General features: G+C 46.6%; 1 protein-coding gene across 6 annotated transcripts in view; it reads left to right on the top strand.

Annotated features, from left to right (window-relative positions):
• LOC115206232 (stAR-related lipid transfer protein 13) overlaps window positions 1–17466 on the top strand; it is a 114089-nt gene that overhangs the window by 16042 nt on the left and 80581 nt on the right. For all 6 annotated transcript variants that reach the window (XM_029772954.1, XM_029772953.1, XM_029772952.1 and 3 more), the window contains one exon: window positions 17133–17163. In XM_029772954.1, coding sequence (XP_029628814.1) covers window positions 17133–17163 — 31 coding nt within the window. The remainder of the gene's footprint in view (window positions 1–17132; window positions 17164–17466) is intronic.

The raw sequence follows: 17466 nt of genomic DNA, 5'->3' as shown, positions 1-17466 counted from the left end.
TGGTTGAGATGCGTAGCACTCACGTCTGTAGCCATGAAGTGCTTTGAAAGGCTGGTCATGGCTCACATCAACACCATTATCCCAGAAACCCTAGACCCACTCCAATTTGCATACCGCCTTAACAGATCCACAGATGATGCAATCTCTATTGCACTCCACACTGCCCTTTCCCACCTGGACACAAGGAACACCTATGTGAGAATGCTATTCATTGACTACAACTCAGCGTTCAACACCATAGTACCCTCTAAGCTCATTACTAAGCTATGGGCCCTGGGACTAAACACCTCCCTCTGCAACTGGATCCTGGACTTCCTGACGGGCCATCCCCAGGTGGTAAGGGTAGGAAACAACACATCGGCCACGCTGATCCTCAACACAGGGGCCCCTCAGTGGTGCGTGCTCAGTCCCCTCCTCTACTCCCTGTTCACTCATGACTGCATGGCCAGGCAGGACTCCAACACCATCATCAAGTTTGCCAACGACACAACAGTGGTAGGGAAGATCACCAACAACGATGAGACAGAGGAGGTCAGAGACCTGGCCGTGTGGTGCCAGGACAACAACCTCTCCCTCAACGTGATCAAGACAAAGGAGATGATTGTGGACTACAGGAAAAGGAGGACCGAGCACGCCCCCATTCTCATCGACGGGGCTGTAGTGGAACAGGTTGAGAACTTCAGGTTCCTTGGTGTCCACATCACCAACAAACTATCATGGTCCAAACACACCAAGACAGTCGAGAAGAGGGCACAACAAAACCTATTCCCCCTCAGGAGACTGAAAAGATTTGGCATGGGTCCTCAGGTCCTCAAAAAGTTATACAGCTGCATCATCGACTGGTTGCATCACTGCCTGGTATGGCAACTGCTCGTCCTCCGACTGCAAGGCACTAGAGAGGGTAGTGCGTACGGCCCAGTACATCACTGGGGCTAAGCTTCCTGCCATCCAGGACCTCTATATCAGGCAGTGTCAGAGGAAGGCCCTAAACATTTTCAAAGACTCCAGCCACCCTAGTCATAGACTGTTCTCTCTGCTACCACACGGCAAGCAGTACCGGAGCGCCAAGTCTAGGTCCAAGAGGCTTCCTTTTAACAGCTACACCCACTTTTTTGGTTACTACATGATTCCATATGTGTTATTTCATAGTACTGATGTCTTCACTATTATTCTACAATGTAGAAAATAGTCAAAATAAAGAAAAACCCTTGAATGAGTAGGTGTGTCCAAACTTTTGACTGGTACTGTATATAAAGACCATCCATACCTGTTTGGATATAATGAGAAGTCCACAGCAGAGCTGTCCATTATTTCCTCTTCTGTTCCTTGTTTTATGAAGTGTGTACGCAGGACGTGTGTGTGTGTGAGACAGCTGAGTGGTTTACTGTCCCCAGGTCAGGTGTTAGTCTGCCTATTAGACAGGCTTAGAAAGGGAAGCGATGCAGCAAGTGCAGATGGAGAGGTGGTGCTAGGTACATTTTGTGGCAGCTGGATGGAAACTGCTAACGGCCTGTGTTTGTACAGGTACCATGTCTGGATCAGGATCACAATCGATAGGTGAATGACTAATTCGATTGGTGGAAACAGAATGATGTGGTTTTCTGCTGTCCAGTCCTGATGCAGTCTGGTTCTCAGAGTCTCAGAGCAGATTACAAAGTCAGAAAGCTGCAGAGTAATGCGGAACACCACCAAGGTCTGAGTCAGAGACAGACAGGCTGCATGGAGACCACCTTCACACTGTACACAATGTCTTAACCCTAACCCACTGTCACACTACTGCACAATGGTTCCAACGTCTGGCCAGGAAACACTGTGTGTTTGTGTGTGTGTGTGTGTGTGTGTGTGTGTGTGTGTGTGTGTGTGTGTGTGTGTGTGTGTGTGTGTGTGTGTGTGTGTGTGTGTGTGTGTGTGTGCGCGTGCCAATCTCTATAACACTGACCTCAGGCCAGGGTTAATGATAAGCCCAGGATTACTTCCCTACAAGCCCCAGGCTGACTCCAGGATCTAGACCACCCCTAACACATGCACACGCCCCTCAGCCACTTACATTAGGGTTTTGGAGGGGGTGTGAAAGCAGTGGAGAGAGAGAATGTGATGTTAGAGTGAGCTGCTGCTGTTATGATGAGGGGCTCAGAATAACCTGACCACGGTAACTAACTACTGTCATGTAACTGGACGGTTATGAGCTGATAGAGGGACTGCGACCCAAATTACACCCTATTCTCTATATTGTGCACTACTTTTAACCAAAAAGGTTTTTGACAAAAAAAGTGCACTATATAGGGAAAAGGGTTCCATTAGGAACGCATACAGAATGTTTGGAGTCATTGTTTAACAGGACGTTGTTATGGAAGTTCCCCCTGACCCTGCCTGTCTCTAGGTTAGGGTCACCATTTTTCGGTTGGTTTCAACATGACACCTGTTGTATTGACATGCAGATTCCCGTCCACAATGGTTTGCTAGATGGAAAGGGTATTTAATTCCTAACATTCTGGTTCCACCTCCACCTGCACCCACTGCATAGTGACTGAGGTATCTGTTCTGTGTTTGATGCGCGAGGGTGAGACCGTCAGGTATGTGTTCGGTGTTTAAATGTTCTGCAGCACATGTGTTCCTGTGTGTCTCAACATGACTGCAGCCACTGCATTCCTGAGACCTGACACTTCAAATAGAGAAAGAAAAGTTCCTCCTCAGAACCTGGCAGGATGGAGCTGGTCTGATGGTCCTGGCAGACATTGTGTCAAAGCATCAAAAGACCCACAGACAGACACACATCCAGAAAGGCAGCAGTGATGGATAAATTATAAATGATCCTCTGACATGATGAAAGGTCTTCCTATTGGTTGTGACCCATTGAGACAGTGTTCTAAATGTAGCCAGGTGTTTTCCTGTCTGTCCAGGGGTGGGATAGAGGAGGCAAAGGATGAGGCTGGTCTACTGGTTTACTAATCTACTGGTCTACTGGTTTACTAATCTACTGGTCTACTGGCTGGTCTCTGGTCTATTGGTCTACTGGTTTACTGGCTGGTCTACTGGCTGGTCTACTGGCTGGTCTACTGGCTGGTCTACTGGTTTACTGATCTACTGGTCTACTGGCTGGTCAACTGGTCTACTGGTCTATTGGCTGGTCTACTGGCTGGTCTACTGGTCTACTGGCTGGTCTACTGGTTTACTGATCTACTGGCTGGTCTACTGGTCTACTGGCTGGTCTACTGGCTGGTCTACTGATCTACCGTTCTACTGGTCTACTGGCTGGTATACTGATCTACTGGTCTACTGCTCTACTGGTCTACTGGCTGGTCTACTGGTCCACTGGCTGGTCAACTGGTCTACTGGTCTACTGGCTGGTACACTGATCTACTGATCTACTGGCTGGTCTACTAGTCTACAGGCTGGTCTGCTAGTTTACTGGCTGGTCTACTGATCTACTAGTCCACTGGCTGGTCTGCTGGCTGGTCTACTGGTCTACTGGCTGGTCTACTGGTTTACTGATCTACTGGCTGGTCTACTGGTCTACTGGCTGGTCTACTGGCTGGTCTACTGGTCTACTGGCTGGTATACTGATCTACTGGTCTACTGCTCTACTGGTCTACTGGCTGGTCTACTGGTCCACTGGCTGGTCAACTGGTCTACTGGTCTACTGGCTGGTCTACTGATCTACTGATCTACTGGTCTACTAGTCTACTGGCTGGTCTACTGATCTACTAGTCCACTGGCTGGTCTGCTAGTCTACTGGCTGGTCTACTGGTCTACTGGCTGGTCTACTGGCTGGTCTACTGGCCTACTAGTCTACTGGCCTACTACTCTACTGGCTGGTCTGCCAGTCTACTAGCTGTTCTGCTGGTCTACTGGTCTACTGGCTGGTCTACAGGCTGGTCTACTGGCTGGTCTACTGGCTGGTCTACTGGTTTACTGATCTACTGGCTGGCTGGTCTACTGGCTGATCTACTGGTCTACTGATCTACTAGTCTACTGGCTGATCTACTGGTCTACTGATCTACTAGTCTACTGGCTGATCTGCTAGTCTACTGGCTGGTCTGCTGGCTGGTCTACTGGCTGGTCCACTGGCTGATCTACTGGTCTACTGATCTACTAGTCTACTGGCTGATCTACTGGTCTACTGATCTACTAGTCTACTGGCTGATCTACTGGTCTACTGATCTACTAGTCTACTGGCTGGTCTACTGATCTACTGGTCTACTGGCTGGTCTACTGGTCTACTGGTTTACTGGTCTACTGGTTTACTGGTCTACTGGCTGGTCTACTGGCTGGTCTACTGGTCTACTGGATGGTCTACTGGTCTACTGGTCTACTATTCTACGGGCTGGTCTACTGGTCTACTAGTCTACTGGCTGGTTTACTGGTCTACTGGTCTACTGGCTGGTCTACTGGTCTACTGGCTGGTCTACTGGTCTACTGGTCTACTAGTCTACTGGCTGGTCTACTAGTCTACTGGCTGGACTACTGGTCTACTGATCTACTAGTCTACTGGCTGGTCTACTCGTCTACTGATCTACTAGTCTACTGGCTGGTCTACTGGTCTGCTGGTCTACTGGCTGGTCTACTGGTCTATTGGTCCACTAGTCTACTGGCTGGTCTACTGGTCTACTAGTCTACTGTATTAGAAGGATTACCTTATCCTATCCCAGGTATTCCTTAAAGAGGTGGGGTTTCAGGTGTCTCCGGAAGGTGGTGATTGACTCCGCTGTCCTGGCGTCGTGAGGGAGCTTGTTCCACCATTGGGGTGCCAGAGCAGCGAACAGTTTTGACTGGGCTGAGCGGGAACTGTGCTTCCGCAGAGGTAGGGGGGCCAGCAGGCCAGAGGTGGATGAACGCAGTGCCCTTGTTTGGGTGTAGGGACTGATCAGAGCCTGAAGGTACGGAGGTGCCATTCCCCTCACAGCTCTGTAGGCAAGCACCATGGTCTTGTAGTAGATGCGAGCTTCAACTAGAAGCCAGTGGAGTGTGCGGAGGAGCGGGGTGACGTGAGAGAACTTGGGAAGGTTGAACACCAGACGGGCTGCGGCGTTCTGGTTGAGTTGTAGGGGTTTAATGGCACAGGCAAGGAGCCCAGCCAACAGCGAGTTGCAGTAATCCAGACGGGAGATGACAAGTGCCTGGATTAGGACAGGCACCGCTTCCTGTGTAAGGCAGGGTCGTACTCTGCGAATGTTGTAGAGCATGAACCTACAGGATCAGGTCACAACCTTGATGTTAGCGGAGAACGACAGGGTGTTGTCCAGGGTCACACAAGGCTCTTAGCACTCTGGGAGGAGGACACAATGGAGTTGTCAACCATGATGGCGAGATCATGGAACGGGCAGTCCTTCCGCGGGAGGAAGAGCAGCTCCGTCTTGCCGAGGTTCAGCTTGAGGTGGTGATCTGTCATCCACACTAATATGTCTGCCAGACATGCAGAGATGCGATTCGCCACCTGGTTATCAGAAGGGGGAAAGGAAAAGATTAATTGTGTGTCGTCTGTGTAGCAATGATAGGAGAGACCATGTGAGGATATGACAGAGCCAAGTGACTTGGTGTATAGTGAGAATAGGAGAGGGCCTAGAACGGAGCCCTGGGGGACACCAGTGGTGAAAGCACATGGTGCGGAGACAGATTCTCACCACGCCACCTGGTAGGAGCGACCTGTCAGGTAGGACGCAATCCAAGAGTGAGCCACGCCGGAGATGCCCAACTCAGAGAGGGTGGAGAGGAGGGTCTGATGGTTCACAGTATCAAAGGCAGCAGATAGGTCTAGAAGGATGAGAGCAGAGGAGAAAGAGTTAGCTTTAGCAGTGCGGAGAGCCTCCGTGACACAGAGAAGAGCAGTCTCAGTTGAATGACCAGTCTTGAAACCTGACTGATTTGGATCAAGAAGGTAATTCTGAGAGTGATAGCAAGAGAGCTGGCCAAGGACGTCACCCTCAAGAGTTTTGGAGAGAAAAGAAAGAAGGGATACTGGTCTGTAGTTGTTGACATCGGAGGGATCGAGTGTAGGTTTTTTGAGAAGGGGTGCAACTCTCGCTCTCTTGAAGACGGAAGGGACGTAGCCAGCGGTCAAGGATGAGTTGATGACCAAGGTGAGGTAAAGGAGAAGGTCTCCGGAAATGGTCTGGAGAAGAGAGGAAGGGATAGGGTCAATCGGGCAGGTTGTTGGGTGGCCGGGCGTCACAAGTTGCAAGATTTCATCTGGAGAGAGAGGGGAGAAAGAGGTCAAAGCATAGGGTAGGGCAATGTGAGCAGGACCAGCGGTGTCATTTGACTTAACAAACGGGGATCGGATGTCGTCAACCTTCTTTTCAAAATGGTTGATGAAGGAATCTGCAGTGAGGGGGGGAGGATTCAGGAGGGAAGAGAAGGTGGCAAAGAGCTTCCTAGGGTTAGAGGCAGATGCTTGGAATTTAGTGGTAGAAAGTGGCTTTAGCAGCAGAAACAGAGGAAGAAAATGTAGAGAGGAGGGAGTGAAAAGATGCCAGGTCCGCAGGGAGGCTAGTTTTCCTCCATTTCCGCTCGGCTGCCCGGAGCCCTGTTCTGTGAGCTCGCAATGAGTCGTCAAGCCACGGAGCAGGAGGGGAGGATCGAGCCGGCCGGGAGGATAGGGGACATTGAGAGTCAAAGGATGCAGAAAGGGAGGAGAGGATGTTTGAGGAGGCAGAATCAGGAGATTGGTTGGAGAAGGATTGAGCAGAGGGAAGAGATGATAGGATGGAAGAGGAGAGAGTAGCGGGAGAGAGAGAGTGAAGGTTGCGATGGCGCAATACCATCTGAGTAGGGGCAGAGTGAGTAGTGTTGGAGGAGAGCGAGAGGGAAAAGGATACAAGGTAGTGGTCGGAGACTTGGAGGGGAGTTGCAGTGAGATTAGTAGAAGAACAGCATCTAGTAAAGATGAGGTCAAGCGTATTGCCTGCCTTGTGAGTAGGGGGGGACGGTGAGAGGGTGAGGTCAAAAGAGGAGAGGAGTGGAAAAAAGGAGGCAGAGAGAAATTAGTCAAAGGTAGACGTAGGGAGGTTAAAGTCACCCAGAACTGTGAGGGGTGAGCCATCCTCAGGAAAGGAACTTATCAAGGCGTCAAGCTCATTGATGAACTCTCCAAGGGAACCTGGAGGGCGATAAATGATAAGGATGTTAAGCTTGAATGGGCTAGTGACTGTGACAGAATGGAATTCAAAGGAGGAGACAGACAGATGGGTCAGGGGAGAAAGAGAGAATGTCCACTTGGGAGAGATGAGGATTCCAGTGCCACCACCCCGCTGACCAGATGCTCTCGGGGTATGCGAGAACACGTGGTCAGACGAGGAGAGAGCAGTAGGAGTAGCAGTGTTTTCTGTGGTAATCCATGTTTCCATCAGCGCCAAGAAGTTGAGGGACTGGAGGGTAGCATAGGCTGAGATGAACTCTGCCTTGTTGGCCGCAGACCGGCAGTTCCAGATGCTGCCGGAGACCTGGAACTCCACGTAGGTCGTGCGCACTGGGACCACCAGGTTAGAGTGGCAGCAGCCACGTGGTGTGAAGCGTTTGTATGGCCTGTGCAGAGAGGAGAGAACAGGGATAGACAGACACATAGTTGACAGGCTACAGAAAAGGCTACGCTAATGCAAAGGAGATTGGAATGAAAATTAACAAAAAAACTGGGGAAGCGAGAGAGCAGGGCCTCCCTCACTAACCTTTCACTGAAACACTCAAATATAACTCTTCCAACTTCCACTTTAGAAATTATAATTGATGTAAACTACAGTGGTTTAATGTTTCCAGGAATAGGCTCAAACTTAGTTTATTCAGCTAGATAACTTGGTACAGTATTCTTCCGTGAAACCCACCCAGTGCACCGTATCCTATGACGCCGTAGCTAACTAGCATGCTAGCATCCAATAACACATGGTTAGCACCAATACTTGGTTACAACAAACTACCAATGGATCATTCATGTCCGTGTCTAGTTCCTTTCATAGCGCAGAAGTATTTAAACGTTGGCTAGCTAACACAAAGTAGGTCCTGCTAGCTACACAAGTGGACTACACATCTCGAATGTTCAGAAAGTTAAGCTTACTTTGCAAAAATCTTATTGACTAAAATGATACAGTACTGCTAGCTGGTCTACTGGCTGGTCTACTGGTCTACTGGCTGGTCTACTGGTCTACTGGTCTACTAGTCTACTGGCTGGTTTACTGATCTACTAGTCTACTGGCTGGACTACTGGTCTACTGATCTACTAGTCTACTGGCTGGTCTGCTGGTCTACTGATCTACTAGTCTACTGGCTGGTCTACTGGTCTACTGGCTGGTCTACTGGCTGGTCTACTGGCCTACTAGTCTACAGGCCTACTAGTCTACAGGCTGGTCTACTGGTTGATCTACTGGCCTACTGGTCTACTGGCTGGTCTGCTAGTCTACTGGCTGGTCTGCTAGTCTACTGGCTGGTCTGCTAGTCTACTAGTCTACTGGCTGGTCTACTGGCTGGTCCCGTGTGGTTCAGTTGGTAGAGCATGGTGTTTGCAACGCCAGGGTTGTGGGTTCGATTCCCACGGGGGACCAGTACGGGAAAAAATAAATAATAATAATAAATGTATGAAATGTATGCATTCACTACTGTAAGTTGCTCTGGATAAGAGTGTCTCCTAAATGACTAAAATGTAAATGTAAAATGTCTACTGGCTGGTTTACTAATCTACTGATCTGCTGGTCTACTGATATACTAGTCTACTGGCTGGTCTACTGGCCTACTTGCTGATCTACTGAGACCACATCTGACCGGGGAGCAGAGCAGACCCCCAATGATCTCTTTCTATCCCTTATTTTTTTCTTAGACTCAGAGTAAAACTAGATTTATTTTCCCAGGGACATAGAGAGTAGGTCTGAGGTTTTATTTTACAACCGAGAGAACTATCTGAATGTTGTGGAGAGAGATGGATTCAGTCCTGTGAGTTCAGCCCATAGTTACGTGTTATGTGTTAGGGGTTGTGGATCATGGCTATGCCTTGGCGTAGAGGCCTAGAGGAAGTCTCTGGAGATATGCTGTTAGAAGCCACAGAAGAGTAATGGCCGTGGGGAGACCTCATCCATCCTACCCTGCCCTGAGCTATGATGAGAGGCCTGGATTGTTACATATAGCTGCGTCCCACATGACAACTCATTCCCAATATAGTGCGTTACATTTGACTTGGGCCCATTGGGCTCTGACCAAAAGTAGTGCACTATGAAGGGAATAGGGTGCCATTTTGGAGGCAGCCATATACAACTATAGGTCTGGTTATATAATATCAGGCATAGGTTTGGGGGTTCTCTGTCTTTCTCTGTGAACAAATGTGATTCAGGTTAGTCGCGCATGCCAATGAAACACAATGAATGATTGGTGGGGTAACCTCAGACTTCACTCTGTGGGGTTGGGTGTGTTCAGGACTGTTAAATCCATCCCAAATGCAACCCTATTCCCTGTATAGTGCACTACTTCTGCCATTTTGGATGCATCCTAGACAGACAAAAGGGCTCTGTTGGGTTGAGAGTGTACTCTACATAGACCACAGGAGGGAAGGGGGGAGTTGAGAAACGCAGGAAAAAGTCAAACACAAACGTTAACGTTGTTCATTGGGGATGTAAAGAAATGCATGATGGGGATTATGTAATTCCTTACAGATATCGTGTGAACTTTGTACAGCATCCCATTGCCAGCTACAATGTATATCAGCATCTCAGAGAGTACTATTAGAAAGCATGGACATGTCCCATAGCCTGTTAGGAATGTTTTCCACTTGTTTTGTCTGAACTAGTTGATTTATTTAGTCACTGCAGCAGACAGGTAGACAGACGAGTTATCAATCACTAAAGACCAGACATGTCAGTCCATATAAAAATCTTGGTTGTTGTAGCAGAGGTAGCTTCCTGATAGGGCTGTGTCTTCTTCTGTGTCTTGTCACCTGACCCCTGACCTCTAACCCATAACCCGACGTGGTGATTGCTCAGAACTGAGGCGGTGTGGTATAACCATAGAGATAGAGGACTCTAGAGCCTAAAGGCTTGTTTTAGCTTGAGCAGTGCTACTGAGGACTTTCAACATTTTGAAGGCATTAACTGGGAGAGACTTCCTAGGGGTTAAGGAAGGATCACATAATTCCATCCAGGTTACCTGGAGGGATCAACCAATGCATTATAGTCATGAGGAAACATTCCATAACTGCAGGTGTCAGTATATAGCCAACCTTGGCTTCATACCTGTTCAAACAACCCTCTCCGGGTGGCAGTGTGCACCCTTTGTTTGTTTGCCAACTCATAGTAGAAGAAAATCTACTTTTTCAAAATGGAGATGGCCTCAATGGTACGATGCCCATGCTCTCACAGATGCCATAATGGGACATATCCAATGATGCAATGTCTATCTAAGTCCATGGGTATAACTAAACCAGTGAAGAGGAAAATGGAAGGACACTAACAGGACTTTATCCAGGCTGTCGAGTTACAGACATAAGTCTAGGACAGTCTTTGAAGTTAAAGAGACTGGTATCTCCATTGGGGCCATTCAGTCAGTTCTAGTAGGGTAATTTTCATCACAGCTTTATTTGTAGATGTGGGTCAGAGCCTGTTATTAGATCTATTATGTTAACACACGTCAGTTTAGAGTTTAGACAGCCCCATGGGCCCGGGTCAAAAGTAATGCACTACATAGTGAATAGGGTGCCATTTGGGATGCAGATCTAGTTTCCTCTGTCTGCAGAATTAGATGAGATGCTTGGTTAGAGCAGAGAGTTGAGAACGACTGTTATGCTCGTTGATGGAAGGATTGGACCGAGGTGCAGCGTGGTAGGCGTACATCTTAATTTATTAACTGAACACCGAATAACCAACAGAATACAAACGAAACGTAAAGTTCTGGGCTGCTCACAGGCAGCTAACCAAAAACAAGATCCCACAAACAACAGGGGGTAAAAGGCTGCCTAAATATGATCCCCAATCAGAGACAACGATAGACAGCTGCTTCTGATTGGGAACCATATCAAGCCAACCTAGAAATAAAGGAACTAGAATGCCCACCCTAGTCACACCCCGACCTAACCAAAATAGAGAATAAAGGATCTCCAAGGTCAGGGCGTGACAAAGACACTGTCAGCATTGCTTCTGTTCTCCAACCCTATGACTGAAGAGGACAGAAACTTAATAATACAATTCGACCCTGTTATGCTGAATCTCACAGTCAATAAGCAGGGATACTTTGGAAACAACATCAGTCCCTTCACCTCATAGTTCACCTCATTCTGCCTGAGACCAGATATTGTTTGTTTGTCTCCACCTGTTAACCACCTCACTCCTCTGCTGTTGGACAGAGGCTACTATTTGTAACATACAGTTGGAAGTCGGAAGTTTACATACACTTAAGTAGGTTGGAGTCATTAAAACTCATTTTTCAAACAATCCACAAATTTCTTGTTAACCTCCCTGGGCAAGGTGGGACGTTTGCGTCCCACCTAGTCAACAGCCAGTGGAATCGCGTGACGCAAAATACAAATACCTCATAAATGCTATAACTTATACAAACATATGACTATTTTACACCATTTTATAGATACACTTCTCCTGAATTGAACCACGTTGTCCGATTTCAAAAAGGCTTTACAGCGAAAGCAAAACATTAGATTATGTTAGGAGAGTCCATCGACAAAAACAACCACACTGCCATTTTCCTAGCAACTAGCATGCATCACAAATACCCAAAACACAGCTAAATGCAGCACTAACCTTTGATGATCTTCATCAGATGACACTCCTAGGACATCATGTTACACAATACATGCATTTTTTGTTCGATAAAGTTCACATTTATATATAAAAACAGCATTTTACATCGGTGCGTGACGTTCAGAAAATATTTTCCCTCAAGTACTGCCGGTGAATCAGCGCCACAATTTACAAAAATACTTGTCATAAACATTGATACAAAATTAAACTGTCATTCAAAGAATTATAGATGAACATCTCCTTTATGCAAATGCTATGAAAGATTTCAAAAAAGCTTCATGAGGAAAGCACTCTTTGCAATAATCTGAGTACTGAGCTCAGAAAAATACACTAGGCTGTACAGATAGCCGCCATCTTGGGGACATCTAAAATCATACATTGCATTAGAAATATTCCCTTACCTTTGATCATCTTCATCAGAAGGCATTTCCAGGAGTCCCAGGTCCACAACAAATGTTGTTTTGTTCGATAAAGTCCATAATTTATGTCCAAATATCTCCTTGTCGTTCGTGCATCCAGTAAGCTACTCCAAGTGTAGGAAGCGCGTGGACGATGTCGCGACGAAAAGTAAAAAAAGTTGTATTTACGCTCGTTCAAACATGTCAAACGTTGTAAAACATCAATCTTTAGGGCCTTCAGAACGTGAAGATTCAATAATATTTCAACCGGACGGTTCCTGTGTCTTGATAAAGGTTTTGGAACGGGAGGATCCTCCCTCGTGAACGCGCCCCAAGAAGTGATGTCACCCCCTGCCTCAACAACTTCCCCTCCTTGTCATTCGGGCTCTGTTCATCGTAGAAGCTTCAAACAACTTTGTAAAGACTGTCGACATCTAGTGGAAGCCGTAGGAAGTTATTACTACGTCACTGTGTATTCAATAGGAAATGACTTGAAGAGAGCCCATGCATCCAGATTTCAACTTCCTGGTAGGATTTCTCTCAGGTTTTTGCTTGCCATATGAGTTCTGTTATACTCACAGACACCATTCAAACGGTTTTAGAAACTTAAGAGTGGTTTCTATCCAAATCTACTAATACTATGCATATCCTAGCTAGTTTAATATGGGCACATATTTTTTCCAAAATTGTCAATACTGCCCCCTAGCCCCAACAGGTTTTAACAAACTCTAGTTTTGGAAAGTCGGTTAGAACATCTACTTTGTGCACGACACAAGAAATATTCCCAACAATTGTTTACAGAAAGATTTTTTCACTTATAACTTACTGTATCACAATTCCAGTGGGTCAGAAGTTTACATACACTAAGTTGACTATGCCTTTAAACAGCTTGGAAAATTCCAGAAAATGATGTCATGGCTTTAGAAGCTTCTGATAGGCTAATTGACATCATTTGAGTCAATTGGAGGTGTACCTGTGGATGTATTTCAAGGCCTACCTTCAAACTCAGTGCCTCTGCTTGACATCATGAGAAAATGAAAAGAAATCAGCCAAGACCTCAGAAAAAAAATTGTAGACCTCCACAAGTCTGGTTCATCCTTGGGAGCAATTTCCAAATGCCTGAAGGTACTATGTTCATCCATACAAACAATAGTATGCAAGTATAAACACCATGGGACCACGCAGTCGTCATACCGCTCAGGAAGGAGACGCGTTCTGTCTCCTAGAGATGAACGTACTTTGGTGCGAAAAGTGCAAATCAATCATAGAACAACAGCAAAGAACCTTGTGAAGATGCTGGAGGAAACAGGCACAAAAGTACCTATATCCACAGTAAAACGAGTCCTATATCGACATAACCTGAAAGGCTGCTCAGCAAGGAAGGTGCACTGCTCCAAAACCATAAAAAAGCCAGACTACAGACTAAACAGCAAGCAATGCAGGTGTAGAAGCATGGTGGCTAGGAAAAACTCCCTAGAAAGGCCAAAACCTAGGAAGAAACCTAGAGAGGAACCAGGCTGTGAGGGGTGGCCAGTCTTCTTCTGGCTGTGCCGGGTGGAGATTATAACAGAACATGGCCAAGATGTTCAAATGTTCATAAATGACCAGCATGATGAAATAATAGTAATCACAGTGAACAGGTCAGGGTTCCATAGCTGCAGGCAGAACAGTTGAAACTGGAGCAGCAGCATGGCCAGGTGGACTGGGGACAACAAGGAGTCACCATGCAAGGTAGTCCTGAGGCATGGTCCTAGAAAGAGAGAAAGAGAGAAAGAGAGAAAGAGAGAATTAGAGAGAGCATTCTTAAATTCACACAGGACACCTAATAAGATAGGAGAAATACTCCAGATATAACAGTCTGACCCTAGCCTCCTGACACATAAACTACTGCAGCATAAATACTGGAGGCTGAGACAGGAGGGGTCAGGAGACACTGTGGCCCCATCTGATGATACCCCCGGACAGGGCCAAACAGGCAGGATATAACCCCACCCACTTTACTAAATCACAGCCACCACACCACTAGAGGGATACCTTCAACCATCAACTTACCATCCTGAGACAAGGCCGTGTATAGCCCACAAAGATCTCCGCCACGGCACAACCCAAGGGGGGTCGCCAACCCAGACAGGAAGACCACGTCAGTGACTCAACCCACTCAACTTCTGACCCACTGGGAATACTATTATTCTGACATTTCACATTCTTAAAATAAAGTGGTGTTCCTAACTGACCTAAGACAGGGAATTTTTACTAGGATTAAATGTCAGGAGTTGTGAAAAACTGAGTTTAAATGTATTTGGCTAAGGTGTATATAAACTTCCGACTTCAACTGTACTTATGATGAGTTTCCACTGGTACTTTTCAATGGCAATTTACATAACAAAAACTAACGGTGAACTTTAACACCTCCCACAAAGAAACTGTCTTCCTATTCTATCCTCCTGATTCCTACTTACAAACAAAAATTAAAGCAGGGAGCACCAGTGACTTGGAAAATAAAAAAGTGGTCAGATGAAGCAGATGCTAAGCTACAGGACTGTTTTGCGAGCACAAACTGGAATATGTTCCAGGATTCTTCTTATGGCATTGAGGAGTACACCACATCAGCCACTGGCTTCATCAATAAGTGCATTGATGATATTGATGCTATTCATTGACTACAGCTCAGCATTCAACACCATACTGCCCTCAAAGCGCATCAATAAGCTAAGGACCCTGGGACTAAACACCTCGGTCTGCAGCTGGATCCTGGACTTCCTGACGGGCCATCCCCAGGTGGTAAGGGTAGGTAACAACACGTCCGCCACTCTGATCCTCAACACAGGGGCCCCTCAGGGGTGCGTGCTCAGTCCCCTCCTCTACTCCCTGTTCACTCATGACTGCACGGCCAGGCACGATTCTAACACCATCATTACATTTGCCGACGATACACAACAGTGGTAGGCCTGATCACCGACAACGACGAGACAGCCTATAGGGAGGAGGTCAGAGACCTGATCGTGTGGTGCCAGGACAACAACCTCTCCCTCAACGTGATCAAGACAAAGGAGATGATTGTGGACTACAGGGTAAGGAGGACCGAGCACGTCCCCATTCTCATCGACAGGGCTGTAGTGGAGCACGTTGAGAGCTTCAAGTTCCTTGGTGTCCACATCACCAACAAACAGTTGTGAAGTCGTGAAGATGGCACGACAAAACCTATTCCCCCTCAGGAGACTGAAAAGATTTGGCATGGGTCCTCAGATCCTCAAAAGGTTATATAGCTGCACCATCGAGAGCATCCTGAGTGGGCGCGTCACTGCCTGGTATGGCAACTGCTCGGCCTCCGACCGCAAGGCACTAGAGAGGGTTGTGCGTACGGCCCAGTACATCACCAGGGCCAAGCTTCCTGCCATCCAGGAACTCTATACCAGGCAGTGTCAGACAAAGGCCCTAAAAATTGTCAAAGACTCCAGCCACCCTAGTCATAGACTGTTCTCTCTGCTACCGCATGGCAATCAGTACCGGTGCGCCAAGTCTAGGTCCAAGAGGCTTCTCAACAGCTTCTACCCCCAAACCATAAGACTCCTGAAAATCTAATCAAATTGCTACCCAGACTATTTGCAATGCCCCCTCCCTGTCACGGGTGTCGTAATGTTGAGACCTAGGCGCAGCGGGTTGCGTGCTCATCATTATTTATTTATTAAGTGAACACGAAAAACAAGGAACGACAGTACGACAGTTTTGCAGGCTAAACTAACAGCAGTGCAAAGACAACTACCCACAAAGGAACAGGTGAAAAACAAGCTCCTTAAGTATGACTCTCAATCAGAAACAACGATGTACAGCTGTTCCTGATTGAGAGCCACACCAGGCAAACAAAGAAATACACAACCTAGAATACAAACAAGAACATAAACCAAAAACCCCGGAACACATAAATACAACACCCCTCTAAGTACACACACACCCCGAACCATATAAAACAAATACCCCCTGCCACGTCCTGACCAAACTACAATAACCAATAACCCCTTATACTGGTCAGGACGTGACACCCCCCCCCTTCTATGCCACTGCTACTCTCTGTTATTATCTATGCATAGTCACTTTAATTACTCTACCTACATATACATATTACCTCAATTACCTCGACTAACCGGTGCCCCCGCACATTGACTCTGTACCAGTACCCCCTGTATATAGTCTCGCTATTGTTATTTTACTGCTGCTCTTTAACTACTTGTTACTTTTATTTCTTATTATTATTCATATTTTTTAAACTGCATTGTTGCTTAGGGGCTTGTAAGTAAGCATTTCACTGTAAGGTGTTGTATTCGGCGCACGTGACTAATACAATTTGATTGGATTGGATTTTAATGATGCAGAGGTTGTAGATAAAGCTCACTATAAGTCATTAGTGTCACACTCCTGATGGAAACACAATAACACTAGAGATGACATTAACATAAAACACTGGCGATACACTGGTGTGGTGGTAAGCCTCAATGGAAAAGCTCCATATTGTAGTGCACCCTGGTCAACAGTATTTCCCCTTTATTGAGAATCGGATGCCATTTGAGATTAAAGCCATGTGGTTAGTCTAAGTTGGTCTAATAACACTAGACAGTGGATGTTATAAATACTTAAGCGATGTATAAACATGAGCCAGCTGTCCATATTGAACCAGCCATCAAGTCTCTATGGTAACACAGTAAAGCAGTCAGCAGCCATATAGATCAGTCATTAACCCTTAACTTTTATGGCTGTGTCATTACTAGGATACAATTCGGTTCAATACTCCTCTCCTCTCTGAATATATACTCTGGCATTATTAGGATGCCACAGACACCTGAGTTGTACAACACTGTAGTATTTATAACATTATTCTTTATAACATGAAAAGCTGTGTATTCTTCAACCAATCTGTTTTGTTGTTGTTTGTGACAGCCATGCAGTTAGAGCGGTATTGGGGGCTGCAGTAAACTCTGTTGTTGTCTGACTAACCATTGTCTGTTTCTCTTCTTTGCAGATGTGCAGTAAGATGACCGATGCAGGTGCAGGTAAGGCTTTTTTATGTGTACATGTTTCACCAGGCTGTGTTGGATCTGGCATGTGCCCTAAACGGAACCCCATTACCTACATATTGCCCTGTTCAAAAGTAGTGCACTATATGGGGAATACAGTGCCATTTGGGACATAGCCACTGTCATTAGATTGTCTTCAGATGGTCCTCGCTGCAGGACAGTTTTAATTCTCAGCACTGTTGGCCGGACACTCTTCTCTGTTAGTCCAGGGTCTTCTCTGTTAGTCCAGGGTCTGCTCTGTTAGTCCAGGGTCTGCTCTGTTAGTCCAGGGTCTGCTCT

Source organism: Salmo trutta, chromosome 13 (assembly GCF_901001165.1).
Source record: "Salmo trutta chromosome 13, fSalTru1.1, whole genome shotgun sequence".
Taxonomy (NCBI): Eukaryota; Metazoa; Chordata; class Actinopteri; order Salmoniformes; family Salmonidae; genus Salmo; species Salmo trutta.
The sequence above is the reverse complement of the archived record's forward strand: the minus strand, read 5'-3'. Positions and strand labels throughout refer to the sequence as shown.